This window comes from Pan paniscus, chromosome 20 (assembly GCF_029289425.2).
Source record: "Pan paniscus chromosome 20, NHGRI_mPanPan1-v2.0_pri, whole genome shotgun sequence".
In the NCBI taxonomy this organism is placed as follows: domain Eukaryota; kingdom Metazoa; phylum Chordata; class Mammalia; order Primates; family Hominidae; genus Pan; species Pan paniscus.
In genome coordinates, this window is record NC_073269.2 from 50,301,226 (window position 1) to 50,326,658 (window position 25,433).

The window sequence follows — 25,433 nt, forward strand, 5'->3', positions numbered from 1 at the left end:
GATAAATAAGGAAACAGATAATTTGAAGAACATTATACACCAATTCAACCTGAGAGACATTGACATAACTCTCCACCCCCCAACAGAATACACATTTTCTCAACTGCACATGAAACATTCTTCAAGACAGACCATATATTAGGCCACAAAACAAGTCTTGATAAATGTAAAAGTTTGACACCATAAAAATATATTTTCCAACTACAGTCTAGATCATAATAACTAGACATCAATAGCAGTATAAAAAGTGAAAAAAGCCTGAGGCGAGAGGATCACTTGAGTCTAGAAGTTTGAGACCAGCCTGAGCAACATGGTGAGACTCTGTCTCTACCAAAAAAACAAAAAACAAAAAGGCTGGGCCGAGGTGGGCAGATCACTTGAGGTCAGGAGTTCAAGACCAGCCTGGCCAACATGGTGAAACCCCGGCTCTACTAAAAATATAAAATTATTCGGGCGTGGTGGTGCATGCCTATAATCCCAGCTACTTGGGAGGCTGAGGCAGGAGAATCTCTTGAACCTGGGAGGCAGAGGTTGCAGTGAGCCGAGATCACGTCATTGCACTCCAGCCTGGGCAACAAGAGGGAAACTCCATCTCAAAAAAAAAAAGTATATATTTGCTAGTTTTGTCAGCTGAGAGGGTCAAGAATCAATAACACTAAGGTAGCAGCGATCACACCTAGCACTCAGTTCTTTGTTTCTAACTACATTTTCCACAAACAGGAACCAGAAGTCCTAGGAGAAATATCTGATCTCATGGCTAGGGTAGGGAAAATACCCAATGAACTTGAAAAATACCTAATGAACTTGGAAAACACAGTATCAGAAAGTAAACCAGTGCACAAAGAGCTCATATCATGATGAACAGGAGGAGCCAGAAGGCAAGAGGGGACTGCTTGAAGAGGATTTTACTGGCAAAATCTGAGACAACCAGAGAATCAAAATACGTAATAACAGTAGTAGATGTGAACTCATTAATATAACAAGAATTCACAAATCCACACTGGTATAAACAAATAAATAATATAGATGGAAAGCTTTTCCTTAGAGCATAATGCCAAAAAATCAACATCGAATGAGTTGGAGTATCTCAGTTTTTCACCAGATAGTAGTAACTTTTTGGGGGGAAAATAATTTTAGAGTGCAGAATTCGGGAGAGAAACCCCTTAATCAACTGTTCAAGTTTAGCAGCACCAGTAATGGATAAAAACTAGTATCTGGTACATCCTGAGATCATGCACTAAGGACAGAAATTGATCATAATCCAGAAAGACATAATCTTGAATGTTGGAATCGCTGAAGATCAAAATGTTAAAAATATAACCCTGGAAAAAATAATCTTAAATTTTTTAGAAGATATTGATTGATTCACATTTCTTTCTTTTCTTCCTTTTTTTTTTTTTTTCTGAGACAGAGTCTCACTCTGTCACTCAGCTGGAGTGCATTTCCCTTCCTCCCTCCCTTCCACTTTTTTTTTTTTCTGAGACAGTGTCTCGTTCTGTCACCCAGATTGGAGTGCAGTGGCGTGATCTCGGCTTCCCAGGTTCAAGTGATTCTTGTACCTCAGCCTCCTGAGTAGCTGGGATTACAGGCATGTACCACCATGCCACGCCCAGCTAATTTTTTGTATTTTTAGTAGAGACAGTGTTTCAATATGTTGGCCAGGCTGGTCTCAAACTCCTGGCCTCAAGTAATCCGCTGGCCTTGGCATCCCAAAGTACTGGGTTTACAAGCATGAGCCACTGCGCCTGGCCGAGATGGAGCATCTCAATAAATTTTGTCATTTGGAAGGGCCGACTAGAGCAACAATACAGCTGTAACTAGTATAGAAATAGCAGTCAGTCAATTTTCAAAGAGGGGGATGTGTGGCATTGTGTGATTAGCATAGTAACCTTGTTTTTATGTGTAAACACAATTGTGAAAAGGTCTTTTTTTAGTTTATAAAATGAATCTAGAATGGGAGACTTCATTTTTTAAAAAACAAAAATATAGATTGATAAGTGTATTAGTCCATTCCCGCATTGCTATAAAGAAATACGTGAGTCTGGGTAATTTATAAAGAGGTTTCATTGGCTCACACAGAGTCCTGCAGGCTGTAGAGGAAACATGGCAGCATCAGCTCAGCTTCTGGGGAGGCCTCAGGAAACTTACAACCATGCTGCAAGGCGACTAGGGAGCCAGCACTTCACATGGCCAGAGTAGGAGGAAAAGAGCGAGGAGTGAGATGCTACACAATTTTAAACAAGCAGATCTCATGAGAACTCTTATCAGGAGAACAGCACTAGAGGGATGGTGCTAAACCATTAGAAACCTCCCTGATTATCCAATCGCCTCCCACCAGGCCCCAACTCCAACACTGGGGATTACATTTCAACATGAGATTTGGGTGGGGACACAGATCTAAACCATATCAATAGGCCAATGTATGTTTATGGGGAGAAAAAAATCTGGTGGTTTTTTTTTTTTTTTTTTTTTTTCCGTGACGGAGTCTTGCTCTGTCGCCCAGGCTGGAGTGCAGTGGCACGATCTCGGCTCACTGCAACCTCTGCCTCTCAGGTTCAAGCGATTCTCCTACCTCAGTCTCCCGAGTAGCTGGAATTACAGGCACGCACCACCATGCCCAGCTAATTTTTGTATTCTTAGTAGAGATGGGTTTTCACCATGTTCTCCTGGCTGGTCTCGAACTCTTGACCTCATGGTCCGCCCGCCTTGGCCTCCCAAAGTGCTGGGATTACAGGCGTGAGCCACCGCACCCAGCCCCTGGTTATCTTGAAGAAAGATTTTAGATGGGTTGTTTTCTGATTTTGCTTTATTCTATTATTAATTTGTATCAACCAACGTAAGCCAGATTCCAAATTGCCAACTATAATAACGATATTTTAACCAAAAAATATAAAGGAAGAAAATAAAATATGTTCCTTCATGTATAGGATCCTCCTTAATGCTACTGCATTAAATAAATCATAGGCATTGGGTGTCTGACATCAATGCCAAGCGCTTCACCAGTTATACTTGCTTTGAAGTATTGGGCAATTTAAGAGCTTCTCTGAAATTTGGTGTTTTTACCTCTTCAGTAGACATAATACCATGAAAAGTGTAAACGAAAGAAGATAACTTTTCCATGAGGACAGGGCTTCCCCACTGGCCCTCTCAAATGATGATTGTTTTTCCTGCCAAACCAGTGGTACCACAGCGTCTGGAGTAGGGGCTGGCACCTTCTTTGTTCTTCATTGCCTCTCCCAAACCATTGTACTTGCTCACTCTTTCAACTTTTAGTTTTGGCCTCATATTATCAGTTTATAGTAATCAATCATCAGTCATCTACTGACCCCTAAAAAGTCATTCCCCATTTAGTCCTTGAAGATTGTATCTCCTCGCTTGTTCTCTTTCCAATAATCCTCCGTAGTCCTGGGAGGCGTTTAGACTTCAGGAATTGCTGTCTATTCAATATTTTCGCTCAAGGACTCAGGCAGAGGGAAGGACGACTCTCAGGGTCACAGTCCACATTCCCTACCAGGCGCTCAGCGATATACGATTCGTTCCCCATGGGCAGTGCGGGAATCGTAGGCAAGGAGCACCGCGGAGTCCCAACGCTTTTCCCTGAAGGGTGAGATTCTGAACGTTTTTCCCTCGGCATTCTGAGTGTAATCCAAACGCTCAGTGGAGTCGTGGTCCGTTTGACCCACGCAGGGGGATCCGGGGAATTCTGGGAAATGTAGTCCCGCCAATCAGTGGAGTTGCGGGCACTTCCGCTCCAGGGAAGAGGGGGCGGTTGTCACGGCACATTCCACGGTAGTTTGTTCCAGTTCCGCGACTCGCGGGCCCCTCCTAATGTTAGGGACTTAAGATTGGGGCTCGCTGGGACCTGGTGGTCCGGTTATGGGAAAAGAAGCCTCGTGGGAGAGCAGAGGTTTGGTGGGGCAAGGGCGGCGGCTTTTGTTGTGTCAGCGGAGCCTTCTTGGGCTGGGGCTCCCCTCGTGTCCCGCGGCGGGAGGCGGGGGGCATTGGGACTTGGTTGGGTCGCGTCTCGCCTGGTTTGAGGGTTTCCGGGGCTCTGAGCTCGCCCACTCCGCCTCCCTGCACTCCAGGCGCGCAGTCACTTTTTTACAGTGCAAGGTTGGCGTGTTAATCTCCCTGGGCCTCTCCTTGCTGTTCTTTAAAATGGGGACGGCAGGACCATCTTTGTAGAATCGTTTTGGTAACTGGAATAGGTTACACAACACAAGCAGTCCCTGTCACTTGGTGAGTGGTGGTTTCTTGTTACTTTCCCACGAAACCTGTTAGGTCCCCCGCTGGGGTCAGAGCTCCGGCAGCAGGAGCCCCAGCCCTTATCTCTGATCCCTGCAGGACGCTGGACGATCCCGGACGCCTTCTGACCTCTTTTTAGGAAGGCGAGGGTTGCGTCCACTTCCACGAAGGGAGGGGAGCATTTAACTTTTTTCAGGGACAGCGACCCAGTCAGGATGTTTCACAGCTTTCTCCTTCCCCAGCCTGAAAAAGGACTGCGCGGACTGACTTCTTGGCTACTGAAAGCAAAGCTCCCCGTGAGTGTGACTTGTCATTTTTCTTTTACAGAGACTGTATCTTTGTAGCATGTGTAATAGGGCATGGGCATTTATAATAATTAAGCCTTAATTGCTAACTTCAATTCTAGGGGATTTATACAATTAGATACGTTTAAGCCGCACTGTGACTCTGTGGAGAGGTACTGGTCATCCAAGTAGTAAGAGGTGAAACTTGGGTTGGAACCTAGGCATTCAGGGTCAGAGCCCGAGTTGATCATCTCTTGGATATATTCTCATTGAGGCAGAGGAACTAGCTGTACTCAGGTGGGGAAAGTAAGTTAGAACTTGATTAAAGGACCTTAAGAGCAAGGCTAATTGCCTTGGAGTTTTCTCAGTTTTTAAAAACTGTCAACTATTTTGTTTCATTTATTACAAATATTTCACATTCTAATAGAACCGTATCACTGTGGAGCATTCAGAAATTACAGAAATACGAAGATACAAAAATTTTAATTACCTATGAAATCAGGATGTAAAGATAGTAATGGTTAAATTCCTAATGCATTTTGTTTTAGTGGTTCTATGTTTATATTACTTATAAATGTTTTACAAAATTTTTATTATACATTTCTCAATGTTTTTCTATTTATCTGCTTATCCATGGAAATTTCCAAATAAAGAGATAATAAACTAGTGACCTGCCATATTCTATCATGCTCATTCTTATTCTTCTCATTATTATTTGTCCTATGACTATTTCCTGATTTTTTAAAAAAAACTTTAATACAGTAATTATATAATTTTAAGTCTATAGAAAAGTTGCAAAAATAGTATAAGAGGGCAGGGCATGGTGGGTCACGCCTGAGTCCTGAGTTATGGAACTGAGGCACTCAGGGTCACAGCCCGAGTAATCCCAGCACTTTGGGAGGCCAAGGCCTGTGGATCACTTGAGGCCAGGAGTTCGAGACCCGCCTGGCCAGCATGACAAAAACCCTTCTCTGGCCGGGCGCGGTGGCTCACGCCTGTAATCCCAGCACTTTGGGAGGCCGAGGCGGGCGGATCACGAGGTCAGGAGATCAAGACCATCCTGGCTAACATGGTGAAACCCCGTCTCTACTAAAAATACAAAAAATTAGCCGGGCGTGTTGGTGGGCACCTGTAGTCCCGGCTACTCAGGAGGCTGAGGCAAGAGAATGGTGTTAACCCGGGAGGCAGAGCTTGCAGTGGGCCGAGATTGCGCCATTGCACCCCAGCCTGGGCAACAGCGCAAGACTCTGTCACAGAAAAAGAAAAAAAAAAAAAAAGAAAACCCGTCTCTACTAAAGATACAAAAATTAGCCACATGTGGTAGTGCGCGCCTGTAATCCCAGCTACTCTGGTGGCTGAGGCATGAGAATTGCTTGAACCCAGGAGGAGAAGGTTGCAGTGAGCCAAGATTGCACCACTGCTCTCCAGCCTGGGCAACAAGAGCAAAACTCTGTCTCAAATAAATTAAAATAAAATTAAATTAATTTTTATGAGTAGATATACTTGTTAGTGGGCAACATACTGTAAAGACCAGCATCCCCTGTTCCCCTGTTTGCTTATTCATTCATTCAAAAGTAAATATTCCATCAATATGGACTCAGAACGCAGTCTGTTAAATTAAATGACATGTAGATTAATAATTTTTTTCCAACTTTATTGAGGTGTATTTTATGTATCAGAATTCACCCATTTCAAGTGTACAATTCAGTAATCTTTAGGAACTTTGCTGAGTGTAGTAATCATCATCATCATTTAGTTTAGATCATTTTCATCCCCCAATTGGACTCCTCTTGCCCATTTACATTTAATCCCCATTCTTATCCTAAATCCCCATCAACAAGTAACCTACTTTCTTTATAAACATTTGTCTGTTCTGGACGTTTCATATACATGAAATCATACAATCTGTGGTTTGGTGTGCCTGGCTTCTTTCACTCAGCATAGTGTTTCCAAGGTTCATGCATGTTGTAGCATGAGTCAGTACTTCATTCCTCTTAATTTCCAAATAAGATTCCATTGTATGGATATGCCAGGATTTGTCTATCCATTTTTCCATAGGAGGGCATTTTGGTTGTGTGCAGTTTGGGATTATTATGAATAATGCCGCTGTGACCATTCATGGGCTAATTCACAGTACACATCTGTGTTGGTGGGGACATCCCTGGCCACGCTTTCATGTCTCTTTTTGTGTCTTCCATAGTGTTCCAGGCACGATTCTGCCTTCTCTCAAATGGCATAACTCAGGACTCTGCAAATTCCCAGAAACAGGAGGAAAAATGACCACATTCAAGGTGAATAAGGCTTGCCACTCTTGCTGTTAAAATTCCATCTCACTATTCTCATGTTTCCTGAGGAAGACTCAAGAACAACGGGCATTTGAGAACCTGTTTATGCTAAGTGCATCCTTCTGCCTTTTGAGTTGACTTTGTTTTTAGATGTTGTTTATTTTATTATTTCAGTTGACCTTCTGTATCTGTGGGTTTCACATCTAGGGGTTTTGCGTCTTTGAATTTTGCATCTGTGGATTCAACCAACCACAGATTGAAACCTGAGTCTATGTAAAGCTGACCATACATATTTTCCTTTTGCGGTTGATTGAGTCTGTGGATGTGGAACCAATGGATGTGGAGGGCTGACTGTAGTACAAACACTATTTTAGATAAGGGACTTGAGCATCCACAAATTATGGTATCCTCAGGGGTCCTTGAACCAATTCCCCAAGCGTATTGAGCGACAACTGTATTTATTTTATGGAGTAGAAAAATTGGTGTGAATGAACAGTTCTCCTACTTTACTTCTCTGCTTACATATTAGCTGTTTTTATTTTCTTATAGTCTTTTCCTAATGTGCATTCATAACTATATTGGTATTCATGACATATATCTCATTTTTGTTATTTTTTCCTTAAGTACTAAATAATGTTCATTTTTTGAGGTTATGCCATATACCCATTTAATTAATGTGCCTTTTTATTTTTGACTACTTCCCATTCATGGACATTTAGGTGATTTAAGAATTTTATTGTTTTAAATAACACTGCAATGACAATTTTCCTACATAACCGTTTCCTCAAAAATCAATTCTGAAAACTTTCTGCTGATTTTTTTGTCACCGCAACCTCTGCCTTCTGGGTTCAAGCAATTCTCCTGCCTCAGCCTCCCGAGTAGCTGGGATTACAGGCATGTGCCACCATGCCCAGCTAATTTTGTATTTTTTGGAGAGATGGGGCTCCTCCATGTTAGTCAGGCTAGTCTCGAACTCCTAACCTCAGATGATCCGCCTGCCTTGGCCTCCCAAAGTGGCGGGATTACAGGCATGAGCCACAGTGACTGGCTGTAGATAGAATACTATAACATGGCACAGCACAACAGGCTATAATGCTGCTTCACACAAATAATATTGTTGGAGTTTTCACATAGGAAGAGCTAGATTCTGTGTGCTTTGTGCCTCGATCATACTTTGTATGTATTTTATTTACTAGTGTCTTATTGCCTTTATAAAGTAACCAGTTTGACCAAAGTAGTAGGTAATAACCTTCATTTAAAATGTCCAGTGATACGGAAGATTTGCCAGTCACTTGTGTTCTGTTACTGTATTTATTCAGAACAGCAGAATGAGGAGGTTCGTGGTCTCTTCTTCCTCTTAAACAGGTGAAATATGAGAAACCTTCTCAGATTGGCATAGAAAGTCAGGGGTCAGAAACATTAGCCATTCCATTCAAGTGAAAGTGAGAGACAGAAGGAAACAAATATTTCTCAATGAATGACCCGTAGTGTGGGTGTCTGGAGTGCCCTGTTGGGTGATAACGTCCACAGGTAGTGGGGGACCTCTTGTCTTCCTAATGTGGTGGCACCTCAGATGCACTAAGATGCTCAGCACTCCAGGTGCACAAGGACAGTGATTAGCACAGTGGTTATATAAAGTCTTTAAATTACTCTACGGATATCCCCCTCAGATAGTGGTTTCTCGGGTATATACCCAGTAATGAGATGGCTGGGTCAAATGGTATTTCTAGTTCTAGATCCCTGAGGAATCGCCACACTGTCTTCCACAGTGGTTGAACTAGTTTACAGCCATCATTCTACTATCAATTCTACTAATAAGTGGTTCATTCAACCTCTGCAACCTCATTACAACACAAGAACATCTCTGAGGAGTACCCTGAAGCATGGGGATCAGGGGTTGAGGTTTTTGGTAAGTGTTTTAGTGGGTGTGACAAAAGATACCTTACAGAGTATTAAGAGAAAACAAGTTGGGGCAAAAATATTTACCACACAGGTGCCAAAAAAGATGAAATTCATAATAAACATTGGTATTCATTTATAATCAAGTAAGTAAGAATAATAGAATTGTTCTTCCTAATTAGATTATCAAAACCATTGGAAAATTTATAACCTGCTTTTGGTCATCATATAGAGAAGCAAGGTGCTTGCATTCTCTCTCTCTCTCTTTTTTTTTTTTTTTTTTTTTTGAGACAGAGTCTGGCTCTGTTGCCCAGGCTGGAGTGCAGTGGTACGATCACGGCTCACTGCAACCTATGCCTCCCGGGTTCAAGTGATTCTTCTGCCTCAGCCTCCTGAGTAGCTGGGACTACAGGCGCGCACCACCATGCCTGGCTAATTTTTGTATTTTTAGTAGAGATGGGGTTTCACCATATTGGCCAGGCTGGTCTTGAACTCCTGACCTCATGATCCACCTGCCTCGGCCTCCCAAAGTGCTGGGATTACAGGCGTGAGCCACCGCACCCAGCCAAGTGCTTGTATTCTCTTGAAAGATTAGGGAGGCAGGAAAAAAGGAAGAAAATCTGCCATTATGTGATCATAATTTTTAATGTGCTTTTTTTCTGATGTTTTATTTTTTATTTGCAGTTATTTAGTTTAATTTATTTTTTTGGGACAGGGTCTCACTCTGTAACCCAGACTAGAGTACAGTGGTGTGATCATTGCTCACCACAACCTTGATTACCTGGGCTCAAGCAATTCTCTCGCCTCAGCCTCCTGAGTACCTGGGACCACAGGCACACGCCACCACATGCAGCTAATTTTTTGTATTTTTTGTAGAGACAGGGTCTCACCATGTTGCCCAGGCTGGTCTTGAACTCCTGGGCTCAAGCAATCCTCCATCCTTGGCCTCCCAAAGTGCTGGGATTACAGGTGTGAGCGACTGTGCATGGCCTGCAATCATTTTAAATACACACGAAGGTAAGATCTGACGGTCGGGTGACTCATGCCTGTAATCCCAGAACTTTGGGAGGCCAAGGCAGGCGGATCACCTGAGATCAGGAGTTCGTGACCAGCCTGACCAACATGGTGAAATCCCATCTTTACTAAAAATACAAAATTAGCTGAGCATGGTGGCGCATGCCTATAATCCCAGCTACTCGGGAGGCTGAGGCAGGAGAATAATTTGAACCCAGGAGGCAGAGGTTGCAGTGAGCCAAAATTGTGCCATTGCACTCCAGCCTGGGCAACAAGAGTGAAGCTCCGTCTCAAAAAAAAGAAAAAAAAAAAGGAAAGAAAGTAAGATCTACGTGAAATGATGTTCTTTGCTGGATTGGTTATAATGAAAACAATATTGAAAATTAAATATTCATTATTTAGAACAGGTAGATGCAGATCATCAGTTCCCTCGAATAATATACAGTCATGAAATGAGGTGAAATAGTTTTTGATGGTAATAATAATAGATAATAGCTAATGTTTCTTAGGTACTTAGTCTGTGCCATACACTATTCCAAATGCTATATGTAGTCTCTTGTTCAACGTTTGAAAGAACTCTGTCATGTAAGAACTATCATATCAAGATGAAACTAGGTGAACTTATCCAAGGTCACACAACTTTGAAGGGTACCCTTGTGTGCACTGAGGCATGATGGCTCCAGATCATGACACTAAATGCTGCAGGTAATGCTGGTGCTGTGTGCCCTGGGTGTACAGAAGGAAAACTACGTAGCAGTTTTAGATATGTTACCAAAAGCTTGTTAGTTTGGCAGACTTTAATGCAAAGGGATAGCATCCAGCGTTCCTATGTGAGAGAGGAGGAAGGTGGGTGTTATTATGTATGTTGGTTCTGACTTGCTAAATGTTTCTGGGGCAATTGGTAATATTTACCGAAAGGTGAAACCTGTATGGCTCAGGATGCGTCATTTAGAGTTCTAGATGGTTACTTACAAATAGACTCAGTGAAGCCACAAAGGAAATGTTGAAGGCTATTGTTACTGATGTACTTTTACTGACACTAAGGAAAATCAAAGTGTGGCATTGGTAAGATGGAAGGAGAAGGGCTGAGAAATCTACACATTAAGTCTCTGAAAATCTGGACCAGCTCCCCCCACATACTCTCCACTTTCTCAGTGCTGTTTCTTTTCAAGAGTTTGTTAAAAAGGCTGAAGCAAGGTGTGTTTGATGTTATAGGAGGGACTGACCTTCAAGGATGTGGCTGTGGTCTTCACTGAGGAGGAGCTGGGGCTGCTGGACCCTGTCCAGAGGAATCTGTACCAAGATGTGATGCTGGAGAACTTCAGGAACCTGCTGTCAGTGGGTGAGGACATGAGCTTTCTAACACTCAATGTCAGTCTCTTGGAGTGATTTTGTGTCTTCAGGGGTTCAACACTTTGGAGGTCTTGAATTAGTCGCCTACATTTGTAGACCTGACTTTCCTATCAGTAGTTTTTAGTGAAATAAAATGAGATAGAAATATCAGAGTTCACTAAAATTAATGGAATACATAGCAAATAAAACTGGTAAATTGCATGAGTGGTGTGAGAACCTGTGGGAGGAGATTTAATGAAAATAAACGGGGGCCAGGCACAGTGGCTCATGCCTGCAATCCCAGCACTTTGGGAGGCTGAGGCAGGTGGATCACCTGAGGTCGGGAGTTCGAGACCAGCCTGGCCAACATGATGAAACTCTATCTCTACCAAAAAATAAAAAATACAAAAATTAACCAGGTGTGGTGGTGCATGCCTCTTATCCCACCTACTTGGCAGGCTGAGGCATGAGAATCGCTTGAATCCAGGAGGCAGAGGTTGTAGTGAGCCTAGATCACGCCACTGCACTCCAGCCTGGGTGACAGAGTGAGACTGTCTCAAAAAAAAAAAGACATTGGTTAGAAATGTAATTTTAGTAATGTACCAAGATGTAACAGTTTTTCTGTTGTTTGAGATAACACCCGGAGTTTTTTGTTTTATTTTTAAGAAGATTAATGAGTGCAGACAGAAATGTGAGGTTAGAGTGAAAGTTTAATAAGCAAAAGAAGAAAGCTTTTTGCCAGCAGAGAGGGGGACCCAAACGGAATTCCCCCTATGAGGCAGGGGTTTGGGGTTTTTATGGACTGGGAAGGGGAAGGAATGTGCTTAGTTTATGGGCTATTTTGGAGAAAGTGTGACTTAGCTTGGCCCGGGACCTTGGCCTGGGACCAATCAGGTTGAAGTAAAGATATATAGAGACCGGACTTACAGTTTGAAAAAAAGAAAGTAGAGTGCCCACTGGAACCCACTGGAGCCCACAAAAGGAGAAGAAACTTTTTCCTGGGAGCCCGCTGACTATACAAAGGACAAAGGCATTCTTATGCCAGGCCTTGCTCCTTTATCTGAGTGAGCTGGAGGTTTGTACAAGCTTTTATCCAAATGGGCTGGAGGTTTTTCTATCTGTGCAGCCATGGGCATGTCTCCAGGTACAACACCCTGTGGTAGTTCTCTTATCGGTGCCTGCAGCTTAAATTTTTTTTCCAGGCTGCTTTTTATGTTATATAAAAATAAGGCACTAACCCATGGGTCAGGGGCTCTCCAAAGACCCTTCCCTTGCTGTCTACCTAAGGCAAGCGAACTAACTCCTTTCAGAAATAGGTTTTTATAGCACATATTTATGTATATGTGTCTGGATCTTGAAATACTGATATTTCTTCATTAGGTTTTTCTAAAAGTGTTTGAAAACACTACTTTTGATTGATTGATCAGTATACAGTAGTAATTCAAATTGCCAGTAAGTTCAGTTCTACCTTTAGTGTGTTTTAAATATGTGACTTTGCATGTTCTAGGGCATCACCCCTTCAAACATGATGTATTCCTTTTAGAAAAGGAAAAAAAGCTTGATATAATGAAGACAGCAATTCAAAGAAAAGGGAAATCAGGTAAGAACCAAGCAGCTAAGAGTCCTTGTACGTGATTGTCCATCTGTTGTACTTCTCTCCCCTGCTCTTGCTGCCATCTGGTCCAAATTGCCAAACCTCTGTCCTGGATGACTGCAACAGCCTTCGTACTGGGCGCACTGCATCCACCCTTAATAGTATAAAGTATGTTCTCCTACAGGCGTTCTCCATATCACAGCTAAAGTGATCCTTTGGAAATGTAAGTCAGATTGCCATTCCTCTGCTTAAGACCTTGTACAGGGCTGGGCACAGTGGCTCAAGCCTGTAATCCCAGCACTTTGCGGGCCAAAGCAGGAGGATCAGGAGTTTGAGACCAGCCTGGCCAACATGGCAAAACCTCGTCTCTACTAAAAATACAAAAATTAGCCAGGTGTGGTGGCCAGCGCCTGTAGTCCCAGCTACTCAGGAAGCTTAGACAGGAGAATCACTTGAACCCAAGAGGCAGAGGTTGCAGTGAGCCAAGATCACACAGCTACACTCCAGCCTGGGCAACAGAGCGACACTCCATCTAAAAAAAAAAAAAAAAAATACTCTGAGTGGCTTCTTATTTTTCTTAAAGTTGAAGTCTCTTAAAGGAGCTTATAGAGTCCTGCGTGGTCTGCTGTTCATCCTCCTCTGCGTCTCTGACTACATCTCCTGTATTCTACCTCTTGCTCCATCTTTTCCAGCCACACCATCCTCCCTGCTGTTGCCCAGACCTGGTAAGGACACTGCTCACTGTGTCGCCCAGGCTGGAGTATAGTGGTGCAATCTCAGCTCACTGCCACCTCCGCCTCCCAGGTTCAAGCGATTCTCCTGCCTCAGCCTCCCAAGTAGCTGGGATTACAGGTGCCTGTAACCACGTCCGGCTGATTTTTGTATTTTTCGTAGAGACAGGGTTTCACCATGTTGGCCAGGCTGGTCTCCTGACCTCAAGTGACCCGCCTGCCTCAGCCTCCCAAAGTGCTGGGATTACAGGCATGAGCCACTGTGCCCGACCTGGACACTGTATTTCTTACTGCTGCTGTAACATATTACCCCAAACTGAGTGGATTAAATGATAAAAATGTATTGTCTTTCAGTTCTTTGTTTGAAGTCCAACATGGGTCTCACTAGGCTGAAATCAAGCTGTCAGCCCGTCCCTGTTTCTTCCCAGAGGCTCTAGGGAAGGAGAATCTGTATCGTTCCCTTATCAGTGTGTAGGGGCTGCCAAATTTCATAGCTTGTGGCCCTCTTCACAGCCAGCAACATTGCTTCTCTGATCATTCTTCTATAGTTGCATTTCCCTTTTATTCTCTCTTCATCCTTTTTCCACTTTATAAGGACCCTCTAATTGCACTGGGCCCACTTGGATAATGTAGAATTGCCTTCTATTTTTAGTTCAGCTGATTTGCAACCTTAATTCCCTCTGCAACCTTAATTACCCTTTGTCATAACCTGACATATTCTTAGGATGAGAATTAGAACGTGGATTCTTTGGGGGATGATTTTTCTGCCAACTACAGATACTTCTGCCTTAAAGCCCTTATTTGCCCTTGTCTTTGCCTGGAAAAACTCACCTACAATCCTCTCGGCCCCTCTCTTACTTCATCCTGGTCTCTGCTCAGTTTTAATTTCACAGTGGAGGCCTTTTCTGACGTCCTTACCGGAAATGCCATCCTTTACTCTCTGCCCTGCCTTCTCTTGTGTCTCATAGACTTTGGTTTACTTGCTTGTCCCCTCTCTCTCCCCACTGGAATATAATCTCCAAGAGTGGAGGAATTTTTTTGTTTGTTTGTTTATTACTCTATCATCAGTGCCTAAATAGTCCTGTTACATGGCAGATATCTGTTAATATAAATATCTGTTGGCATAATGAAGGCATTAATGGTTGGATGTGACCTCACTCTAGGGGTCTTGCAGCTAGGACAGGTCATACACAAACCAAAATGAATGAAGGGGGTTGCAGAACGTTATTTGTTTTCTGATGGCTGCACATCCAGTTTCTTCTGCCTTAGGTGCCCTTCACGTGAATGTTTGTGTGTGCACTTGAACCTCATACCATGAAAACTTACAAGCATCGTGGTTGTGACCACACTGAGTAACAAGCCTTCCCAGTGGCTTTCCTGGAGGCTTCCATCATATGGAACACATTCATTTCTGGGAAGGAATAATTTTTGAATGAAGATTCTGATGTCTACTTCTGAGATAGCTCCCCACACAAGAAGATAACTATTTCCTAAGGTGTCAGATAGTAACTAGGTTGCAAACTGCTTTCTTTTCAGCAGACTGCCCATCTGAACCTCATTTGCTTGTTCCAAAGTGCCCATCCGTATCACTGCCCCCAGGTTTTGCCTCCCCTGTGCCAGAGGTGGAAGATTTAAGATTTGAGTGGCAAAACTGACACAGCTGAATGTTGCCTGACTCTCTGGTTCAAAAATATGCTGTGCTTTTATTTTCTACAAATGTAGTAGCCATTAAGCATATATTAAAGAATATAGATGTCATACAATTTTTCCTTTATTTTTATAAAGACCTGGCTTTTATTTTCAACTAGTTGACATTATAACCTGGGAAAAATGAAGAAACTTCTTGCTCAAAATTGTTACATCATCATAGAGACTTGTCCTCCTCAAAAAAACTACAATTTTTAAGGGTCAGTTTGTTAAATATAATCATATATTCATCATATATATATAAATACCAAGAGTTACATACTCTCCTATGAATATTTTTCCAAGGTGTCACGGTTGGAAATTGTCTTTCCATTTGAAGAAGTTTGTTTAATTAAGGACCAGGTAACTTCTAGAACCAAAGTTTTTGAGCTCTTTTGAGCATGAGCCATAGCAAGAAATGCATTTTTCATTGAAATTAGAACAATGAAACAAACATTTCATGTCTGTATAGATTGATATTATAGCTTTAGTAAGCATTTCAGAAGGACCCCTTTCCTGCTGGTGGTAATACTCTGATAGTTTCTATCCTGGTTCTTTTATTCTGAATGCTTATTACAAGCTTTTAAATTTATTTCACAGCTCACTAAAGGGCTACAGTTTTTAATTTGAAAAACTGTTGTGAAAGGCCCAACTTACCTACATTGAGAGCTTCAGAAGGAACCAGTGTATAGGGCTTCCTGCTTTCTTTTTATCCCAAGTGATTCTTGCCACCTTCAAATTTTCTTATTAGCCTCACCCTGGATATACCTGTATCTTGTACAACTTTTCAGCTTCTCTGCAAAATTACAATTTTCTGTTCTTTTCCTATTTCAAATAACATTTGGAAAAGATGCTTTTCTCCTAGGACTTGGCTTAAATTCTCACACAAAAAAAGTCAAGTTGGGGTTCATTTATTCATTTGACATGCATTTATTGAGCATTCACTGTGACAGGCACAGTTCTGGACAATGGTTATAAAGTAGGAAAGTGTAAAACGAGTATTATGTCAAAATTAGAAAATGCTTCCCTCATTGATGCTGCATTGTGGTGGGAAGGACATACATTAAACAACCAGTAACTTAGTGTGTCCAGTGGTTAAAAGTGCTGTGAAGAACATAGACAAATTCAAGTTGCTAGAGGTGAATTGGGTGAAGACAGGATTCATTATTTTTCAATGAGTAATAAAGCAGCCCTCACTGGTGAGCTGACATTGAGCAGAGACCCACAAGACGTGAGGAACCATCCATCTCACTATCTGGGAAGAGTTCCTCCCTGAATATAACTCCTGCTGCGGGGGTGGCTTTCAAAGTTTACACTGTGACATCTTTTTCTTCTCCCTGTCTCCATCTCAATTGTGAAAGATTGGAGTCTACTTCTTTTTCACTTTTTTTTTTTCTGGAGGTCTAAATTACTGTCAGCTTTTAGAATAATACATGTTATCAGTTCAACTTTCTTTCCCTTTAGTCCTCATGTAGGAAACTTGCTGACAGAAGCTAAAGTTTCACCATCTGCTTATCTGCTAATATTTTAGTCAGTATGTGGTTAGGTACTTGCTCCCAGCCTGCAAGTCATGTTAACCATTCCAGTCACCTGGATATTGAAGTAACTTTCCAATAAAATGACTCAAGGCAGAGTTATATAGACACCATTTAACAAATGTCTACTGATACAAAGGAGGAGGTAGATTTTTTTCTCTTTTTCTTTTCTTTTCTTTTTTTTTTTTTTTTTGAGACAAAGTCTCACTGTGTCCCTCAGGCTGAAGTGCAGTGATAAAATCATGGTTCACTGCAGCTTCTAACTCCTGAGTTCAAGCGATCCTCCATCTCAGCCTCCTAAATAATGTTAACTACGGGTGTGTGCCACCACATCTGGACAATTTTTTAAAAAGTTTTTTTGTAGGCCGGGCGCGGTGGCTCACGCCTGTAATCCCAGCACTTTGGGAGGCCGAGGCGGGCGGATCACGAGGTCAGGAGATCGAGACCATCCTGGCTAACACTGTGAAACCCCGTCTCTACTAAAAATACAAAAAATTAGCCGGGCGTGGTAGCGGGCGCCTGTAGTCCCAGCTACTCGGGAGGCTGAGGCAGGAGAATGGCGTGAACCCAGGAGGCGGAGCTTGCAGTGAGCCGAGATCGCGCCACTGCACTCCAGCCTGGGCGACAGAGTGAGACTCCGTCTCAAAAAAACAAACAAACAAACAAACAAAAAACAAAAAAAAAAGTTTTTTTGTAGGGCCAGAGTCTTGCTATGTTGCCCAGGCTGGTCTTGAACTCCTGGGCTCAAGTGATCCTCCGGCTTCAGCCTCCCAACATGCTTGGATTACAGGTGTGAGCCACTGCACCCTGCCAAGAGGCAGCTTTTAAATGACTATTCCTGCAGGAGGGGAGTAAGTTTTTCCTCTGTAAAAGTTTTCTTAGAGGTACGTCTTTCCACTAAACTTTTGTGGAAGAGTTCATTTAAAAAATAATTTCCAAATATTTATATCTCTTTATACAAGATTAAACATTTTGGAATATTATTAAGGATAAACCTTTCAGAAGGGTTTAAACATTTTAAATCTAAGTTATATTAGAAGTGGTCAAGAGTTTATAATAGTTGTCAGCTCATTTAATGTCTGTCAACACAGAAAAATAAGATTAAGTGTATATGTTATGCAGAATATTCAAGAATATGGTTGATCCTTGAACAACTTGGGGGTTAGGGACACCAACTCCCCTCACAGTAAAAAAATCCAAGTATAACTTTTGACTCCCCCCTAAAACTTTACTCATGGCCTACTTTGACTGAAAGACCTACTGATAACATAGTCAATTAACACATATTTTGTATGTTATAATGTATTGTATACTATATTCTTATAATAAAGGAAGAATTCTTTATTCTTACAATAAAGTGAAGAGAAAATGTTATTAAGAAAATTATAAGGAGGAAGAGGAGGGGTTGGTCTTGCTGTCTCAGGGATGGCAGAGATGGAAGAAAATCCATGTATAAGTGAACACATGCAGGTCAAACCTGTGTTGTTCAACGGTCAACTGTATTTTGAACATGTAAATATAAACATTTCAGGTTATTTAATAATTTGAATATGTAACATGAACCTAAACTGCAAAATATTTGATTTTCTTACTTTCCCTTGAAGTTCTTGTTGATTTATATTATCTACATTTTTTTTAACTTTTAATATTTTTAATAGAGGTACATTCTTGCTTTGTTGCCCAGACTGGTCTCAAACCCCTGGCCTCAAACTATCCTTCTGCCCCAGCCTCCCAGAATGCTGGGATATACAGGCATAATCATGCCTGGCCTATGCTTTTTATATTTAGATAATTTACTATTTATTATTCTACACTGACTTTAAAATTTGATGGAAATGGCAGTACTTTAACAATTTGTATCACATTAATTTTTAAAATTAACTCTGACTTCTAACTTGTGTCTCACATAGGAGACTTGGTATGGTCTAATGCCTGGTAGATAGCAGCCAATTGGACCACCTCTTGATTTATCTAGGCATGGAAATCAGAGATCATGATACACAGTGGAAAAGACCATTACACAAACTGGACCTTCTCTGGATTTGTTAAAATCTCATGCTCTCGCCTAAGTATGACATCTTGAAAACTTTTAAGAGAGCCTCCACATCTCTGAATTCTCTGTCCTTACAGCAGACAAGATCCAAAGTGAGGTGGAGACTGTTCCAGAAGCAGGACGACATGAAGAGCTTTACTGGGGGCAAATCTGGAAACAGATTGCAAGTGATTTAATCAAGTATGAAGACTCTATGATAAGTATTTCTCAGTTCCCCAGACAAGGTGATTTGTCCTGCCAGGTTAGGGCAGGACTATATACAACTCACACAGGACAGAAACTTTACCAATGTGATGAGTACAAAAAATCCTTCACTGATGTCTTCAACTTTGATCTTCATCAACAGTTACACTCAGGAGAGAAGTCTCATACATGTGATGAGTGTGGAAAAAGCTTCTGTTACATCTCAGCCCTTCATATTCATCAGAGAGTCCACATGGGAGAGAAACGCTATAAGTGTGACGTGTGTGGTAAGGAATTTAGTCAGAGCTCACATCTTCAAACTCATCAGAGAGTCCACACTGTAGAGAAACCATTCAAATGTGTGGAATGTGGGAAAGGCTTCAGTCGTAGATCAACACTTACTGTACATTGCAAATTACACTCAGGAGAGAAACCTTACAATTGTGAGGAATGTGGGAGGGCCTTCATACATGCTTCCCATCTTCAGGAACATCAGAGAATCCATACTGGGGAGAAACCATTCAAATGTGATACATGTGGTAAGAACTTCCGTCGTAGATCAGCACTTAATAATCATTGCATGGTCCACACAGGAGAGAAACCATACAAATGTGAGGACTGTGGTAAGTGTTTCACTTGTAGCTCAAACCTTCGTATCCATCAAAGGGTCCACACAGGAGAGAAACCTTACAAGTGTGAAGAATGTGGTAAGTGCTTTATTCAGCCTTCACAATTTCAGGCCCATCGGAGAATCCACACTGGAGAGAAACCATATGTATGTAAAGTGTGTGGTAAGGGTTTCATTTACAGTTCAAGTTTTCAGGCCCATCAGGGAGTCCACACTGGAGAGAAGCCATACAAATGCAATGAGTGTGGGAAGAGCTTCAGAATGAAAATTCATTATCAAGTGCATCTGGTAGTCCACACAGGGGAAAAACCCTATAAATGTGAAGTATGTGGTAAAGCCTTCCGTCAGAGTTCATATCTTAAAATCCATCTGAAAGCACATAGTGTACAGAAACCTTTTAAGTGTGAAGAGTGTGGGCAGGGCTTCAATCAGAGCTCACGACTTCAGATTCACCAGCTGATCCATACCGGCGAGAAACCATACAAATGTGAAGAGTGCGGAAAGGGATTTAGTCGTAGAGCAGATCTTAAAATTCATTGTAGGATCCACACAGGGGAGAAACCATATAATTGTGAGGAGTGTGGGAAGGTCTTCAGTCAGGCCTCGCATCTTCTAACCCATCAGAGAGTTCACAGTGGGGAAAAACCATTTAAATGTGAAGAGTGTGGGAAGAGCTTCAGTCGGAGTGCACACCTTCAAGCCCATCAAAAAGTCCACACTGGAGAAAAGCCATACAAATGTGGGGAGTGTGGAAAGGGCTTCAAGTGGAGCTTGAACCTTGACATGCATCAGAGGGTGCACACAGGAGAAAAACCCTATACATGTGGGGAGTGTGGGAAGCACTTCAGTCAGGCCTCAAGTCTCCAACTTCATCAGAGTGTCCACACAGGAGAGAAACCATACAAATGTGATGTGTGTGGTAAAGTCTTCAGTCGGTCTTCACAATTACAGTATCATAGGCGAGTTCACACTGGGGAAAAACCTTACAAATGTGAGATATGTGGTAAGAGGTTCAGCTGGCGATCAAATCTTGTAAGTCATCACAAAATTCATGCTGCTGGTACATTTTATGAAAATGATAAGAATAGTAAGAACATCAGAGAGTTGTCAGAGGGAGGAAGTTCTACAAGGTGATTAAAAAAAAAAAAAAAACAGAACTCATGTACAACCTGAATGCTTGTAATCAGATTTCATAGGAGAGAAAAATTTTCTTTATCAACCTCTTTGAATTTATTTGATTTGTAATGCTCCACATTTCCACCTAGACTTTTTTTTGTTTTTTATTTTTTGGTTTGAAACGGAGTCTCGCTCTGTTGCCCATGCTGGATGCAGTGGTGCGATCTCAGCTCACTGCAACCTCCACTTCCTGGGCTCAAGTGATTCTCCTGCCTCAGTGGATTACAGGTGCACACCACCACGCCTGGCTAATTTTTGTATTTTTAGTAGAGATGGAGTTTCACCATACTGACCAGGCTGGTCTCAAACTCCTGACCTCATGTGATCCACCCACCTCGGCCTCCCAAAGTGCTGGGATTACAGGCATGAGCCACCGCCCCTGGCCTCCATCTAGACTTTGAAATGATTGCCTTCTAATTACAGTAGCATTCTCTTATTTAAAATATTTGTTTTATTTAAGTCAGTGTTTAAGCAATAGCTCAACATATCCCAGTGGTCCAGTGACCACACAGCTGAGAACCCTTGTTAAGTGGTACAGTAAAGCATTCTGTCAAAACTTTGACATTTATGACATGTTACCTAGGAAATAGGATTTAGAAAATGAGTTTGACCTGGGCTTTAAAAAAGTATACTGATGAAGGTGCCAGAATTGATGTCCATTAGACTGTAAGCTCCATGGGGGCAGGAACTTTGCTGCTGAATCTATACAACCTTAACATTGACTAGTGCTTGTAGGTGTGCTCAATACTTGTTTGTTAACTGAATCAAAAGGAGTAAATGCACAATATTTGAACATTGTATCCAAAGGAAGAAACCTGCAAAATAAAATTATTTGCAGAAATGAACATTTGTTGAAATGCAGAAAACCACTGGATACTGCAGCCTACAATATTAATATGATATTACTCTTTTACAGTTGACACCTGTCCTCTCTCTAGTCTCTTCTCTCAAATTTGGTTCTTATTGAGAGCCTGTCTAGTTTCCCAAAGGTTTTATAAAACATAAGTTGAAGTACCTTTATTTTTAATTTTATTTTTGAGACAGGACCTTGCTCTGTCACCGAGGCTGGAGTGCAGTGGCATAATCATGGCTCACTGCAGCCTCGTCCTCCCAGGCTCCATCCATCCGCCCATCTCTCCCTCTGAGTAGCTGGGACCACAGGCACGTGCCACCACACCCAGCTAATTTTTGTATGTTTGGTAGAGAAAGGGTTTCACCACATTGCCCAGGCTGGTCTTGAACACCTGAGCTCAAGCAATCCAACCTCCTTGGCCTCCCAGTGTTAAATTACAGGCGTAAGCCACCACACCCGGCCAAGTTGAAGTATATTTTGTGATTTTTCTGACAGTGCAGACTGAAAAAAATTTAATTAACCTGACAAGAATTTACTGAATATCACACAATTGAGTTTTTAATCCATTAATGTTAAGGCAGGGGTTTACTCTAACACTTTTAAAGTGTCAGAAGTAGTTGCCAATGCCAAATTTTTATCAACCCCCTTGAATTTATTTGATTTCTGACTTTCCACATTTCCATCCAGACTTTGACATGATTGCCTTCTAATAACTGTAGCATTCTCTTATTAAAACTTCTGGCTGGGTGTGGTGGCTCATGCCTGTAACCCCAGCACTTTAGGAGGCCAAGGCAGGTGAATCACCTGAGGTCAGGACTTAGAGACCAGCCTGACCAACATGGTGAAACCCCATCTCTACTAAATACAAAAATTAGCTGGGCATGGTGGCAGGTGCCTGTAATCCCAGCTACTCAGGAGGCTGAGGCAGGAGAATTGCTTGAACCCGGGAGGCGGAAGTTGCAGTGAGCCGAGACTGCGCCATTGCACTCCAGCTTGGGTGACAGAGCAAGACTCTGTCTCAAAACAAAACAAAAAAACTTCTGAGGTAGGGGCTCTACCATATTTTTGCCCCACACCCATTAAGCGAATACCAAAAACAACTTGTGGAAATTTGATAATTTTATCAAATTTATTATTTGGGCAGGATTGGCATTTACCATGCTTTTCCCTATTGCTGGCAGTAAAACATGGGTTTAAGGAAGAGTGTTTTTCAGAATTTACACTGTATATCTCTGATTTGGAAGTTATATAATTGGAATTTATGATTATGAGATTAAAATACCAAAAAGACTAAGTAACATATCAATGATGTCAATGAATTGTTTTAAATGGAAGTGTGTGTTCCTCTATAATAATTTGACTTTTGATATTTTCATTCCTGTATTGACCTGAAGCCATTAAAATGGTGGCAGGTATCTGTAATGACAGGATAAAGAAAGAATATGGGCTTTGGAAGATCATAGACTATTGCCTTTGTAGCATAATGAAATCTATACATTTTTATGAGTGAGTGTGTATGTACATGCGTAAGATAATGTGTAAAGGATACTTTTTTTTTAAGCAATTTTCTCTTGCAATGAGCATTTTGTGGTATTTTTCCATTTTATAATTCCATAAATTACCTTTTAATTTCTTATTGAACATCAGTATTACCAAAGCAGTAAATTATGTACATTAGAATTTTGAAAAGTGCTATATGATAATCCCTTCAAAATGATTGTTCTATATCGTTATATGGCACATAAGATCATAATTAAGTAATAGATTCTGGAAGCCAATTTTAAAAATAAAAAAATTCTCTGAATACGTGGATAAATGGATGAGTGTGAACAATTGTATCTTTGCAATTAATGTCTGCTACACTTCTTTTTTTTTTTTTTTTGAGATGGAGTCTTTCTCTGTTGCCCAGGCTGGAGTGCAGTGGTGCAATCTTGAATCACTGCAACCTCCGCCTCGCGAATTCAAACGATTATCCTGCCTCAGCCTCCTGAGTAGCTGGGATTACAGGGGCATGCCACTATGTCCAACTCAGTTTTTTGTTTTTTTTTTTTTTTCCCCCGAGACGGAATCTCACTCTGTTGCCAGGCTGGAGTGCAGTGGCACAATCTCAGCTCACTGCAACCTCTGCCTCCCAAGTTCAAGCAATTCTCCTGCCTCAGCCTGCTGAGTAGCTGGGACTACAGGTGTGCACCACCACGCCCAGCTAATTTTTGTATTTTCAGTAGAGACAGGGTTTCACCATGTTGGCCAGGATGGTCTCGATCTCTTGACCTTGTGATCCACCCTCCTTGGCCTCCCAAAGTGCTGGGATTACAGGTGTGAACCACCGTGCCTGGCCTAAATTTTGTATTTTTAGTACAGACGAGGTTTCACCATGTTGGCCAGGCTGGTCTCGAGCTCCTGACCTCAAGTGATCTGCCTGCCTCGGCCTCTCAAAGTGCTGGGATTACAGGCATGATCCACTGTGCCCGGCCTTGCTTGCTACATTTTTTAAAGCATTAGTCTATAACACAGAGAGAATCCTGGAAATGAAAACAAAGTGGTATACATATGTTAGGGAGGTATGTTTAAAAAGGTTCACTGAGGAAAAAGTGTGCATAAGAGCAGAATATAGTGCAGTCCACTTACTGGATGTGGAACCAGTAAGGACAAAGAGTGGGTTTGAATAACATTCCATATTCCTTGGACATGATGGTGATATTTTCAGTGTAGTTGATTAAAGCATGGGTCCCTAACCCCTAGGCCACAGACCCTGTTAGGAACAGGGCCAGACAGCAAGAGGTGAGCAGTGGGCAAGTGAGCAAAGCTGAGTTCTGCCTTCTGTCAGATCAGTGGCATGAACCCTATTGTGAACTACGCATGTGAAGGATCTAGGTTGCAGCCAGGCACAGTGGCTCATGCCTTTAATCTCAGCACTTTGGGAGGCTGAGGTGGGCGGATCACCTGAGGTCACGAGTTGGAAACCAGCCTGGCCAATATAGTGAAACCCCATCTGTACTAAAAATACAAAAATTAGCCAGGCATGGTGGCAGGTGCCTGTAATCCCAGCTACTTGGGAGACTGAGGCAGGAGAATCACTTGAACCCAGGAGATAGAAGTTGCAGTGAGCCGAGGTTGCGCCATTGCACTCCAGCCTGGGCAACAAGAGCGAAACTCTTTTTTTTTTTTTTAAAGAAAGGATCTAAGTTGCTCGCTCCTTGTGAAAATAAAATGATAAATGTAATGTGCTTGAATCATCCCCAAACCATCCCCATCCCCCCACCTCACCTTGTGGAAAAATATTGTCTTCTGCAAAGCTGGTCCCCTGTGCCAAAAAGGTTGTGAACTGCTGGATTAAAGGGCTTTACTCAATAAATTATATCTAACTGGGGAGACTTTTTTCCACTATTGATTTTCTTCAGTGTACCTTCACTGGATGCTTGCTACTCATTAAGGTCCATGCTAACTCAATGTGCATGGTATGCTGGGGATTGATAATACCACCTTCACATTCCTGTAATTCACTAGAAGGACTCAAGACACCCTATGTTATCATAGTCACTATGATTTATTATAGTAAAAGATACCAAGTCAGTTGAGCAAAGGGAAAATGTGCATGGGATGAAGTCCAGAAGAAATCAGGTACAGGCTTCCAATAATCCACTCCCTGTAGAATCATTCATGATGTACTGTTTTTTCAGCATTGAAACATGTGAAATGTCTACCCAGTAAGCTCAATGGAGACTTAGTGCCCTAGGCACTACGTTGTGTTTTGTTTTGGAACTGGTCACATGGGCCAGCTTGGGCCAAAATTCTAGATTCCCAGAAGGAATTCAGCATAAATCACATTATACAAATAGCCGGGGCATGGTGAGCCACTCTTATCAGAGAATTGTGGAAATCCTCCGGAAATTCAAGTTCCCAGACACCAGTCAAGGGCTAACCTTGTATCTTGT

General features: G+C 41.9%; 1 protein-coding gene across 12 annotated transcripts; it reads left to right on the top strand.

Annotated features, from left to right (window-relative positions):
* Nucleotides 1-3,711: 3,711 nt before the first annotated feature.
* ZNF234 (zinc finger protein 234) lies at nt 3,712-24,868 on the top strand. 12 transcript variants are annotated; one of them, XM_008970794.5, is made up of 6 exons: nt 3,712-3,789; nt 4,488-4,541; nt 6,730-6,820; nt 10,943-11,069; nt 12,567-12,659; nt 18,736-24,868. In XM_008970794.5, exons 3-6 carry the CDS (start codon nt 6,806-6,808, stop codon nt 20,601-20,603), a joined length of 2,103 nt encoding a protein of 700 aa, XP_008969042.2. In that variant the 5' UTR covers nt 3,712-3,789; nt 4,488-4,541; nt 6,730-6,805; the 3' UTR covers nt 20,604-24,868. The 12 variants fall into 12 exon arrangements, with proteins under 12 accessions (XP_008969042.2, XP_063456430.1, XP_054960108.2 ...); XM_063600360.1 differs by having other exon boundaries at nt 18,739-24,868; XM_055104133.2 differs by having other exon boundaries at nt 12,603-12,659.
* Nucleotides 24,869-25,433: the final 565 nt, after the last annotated feature.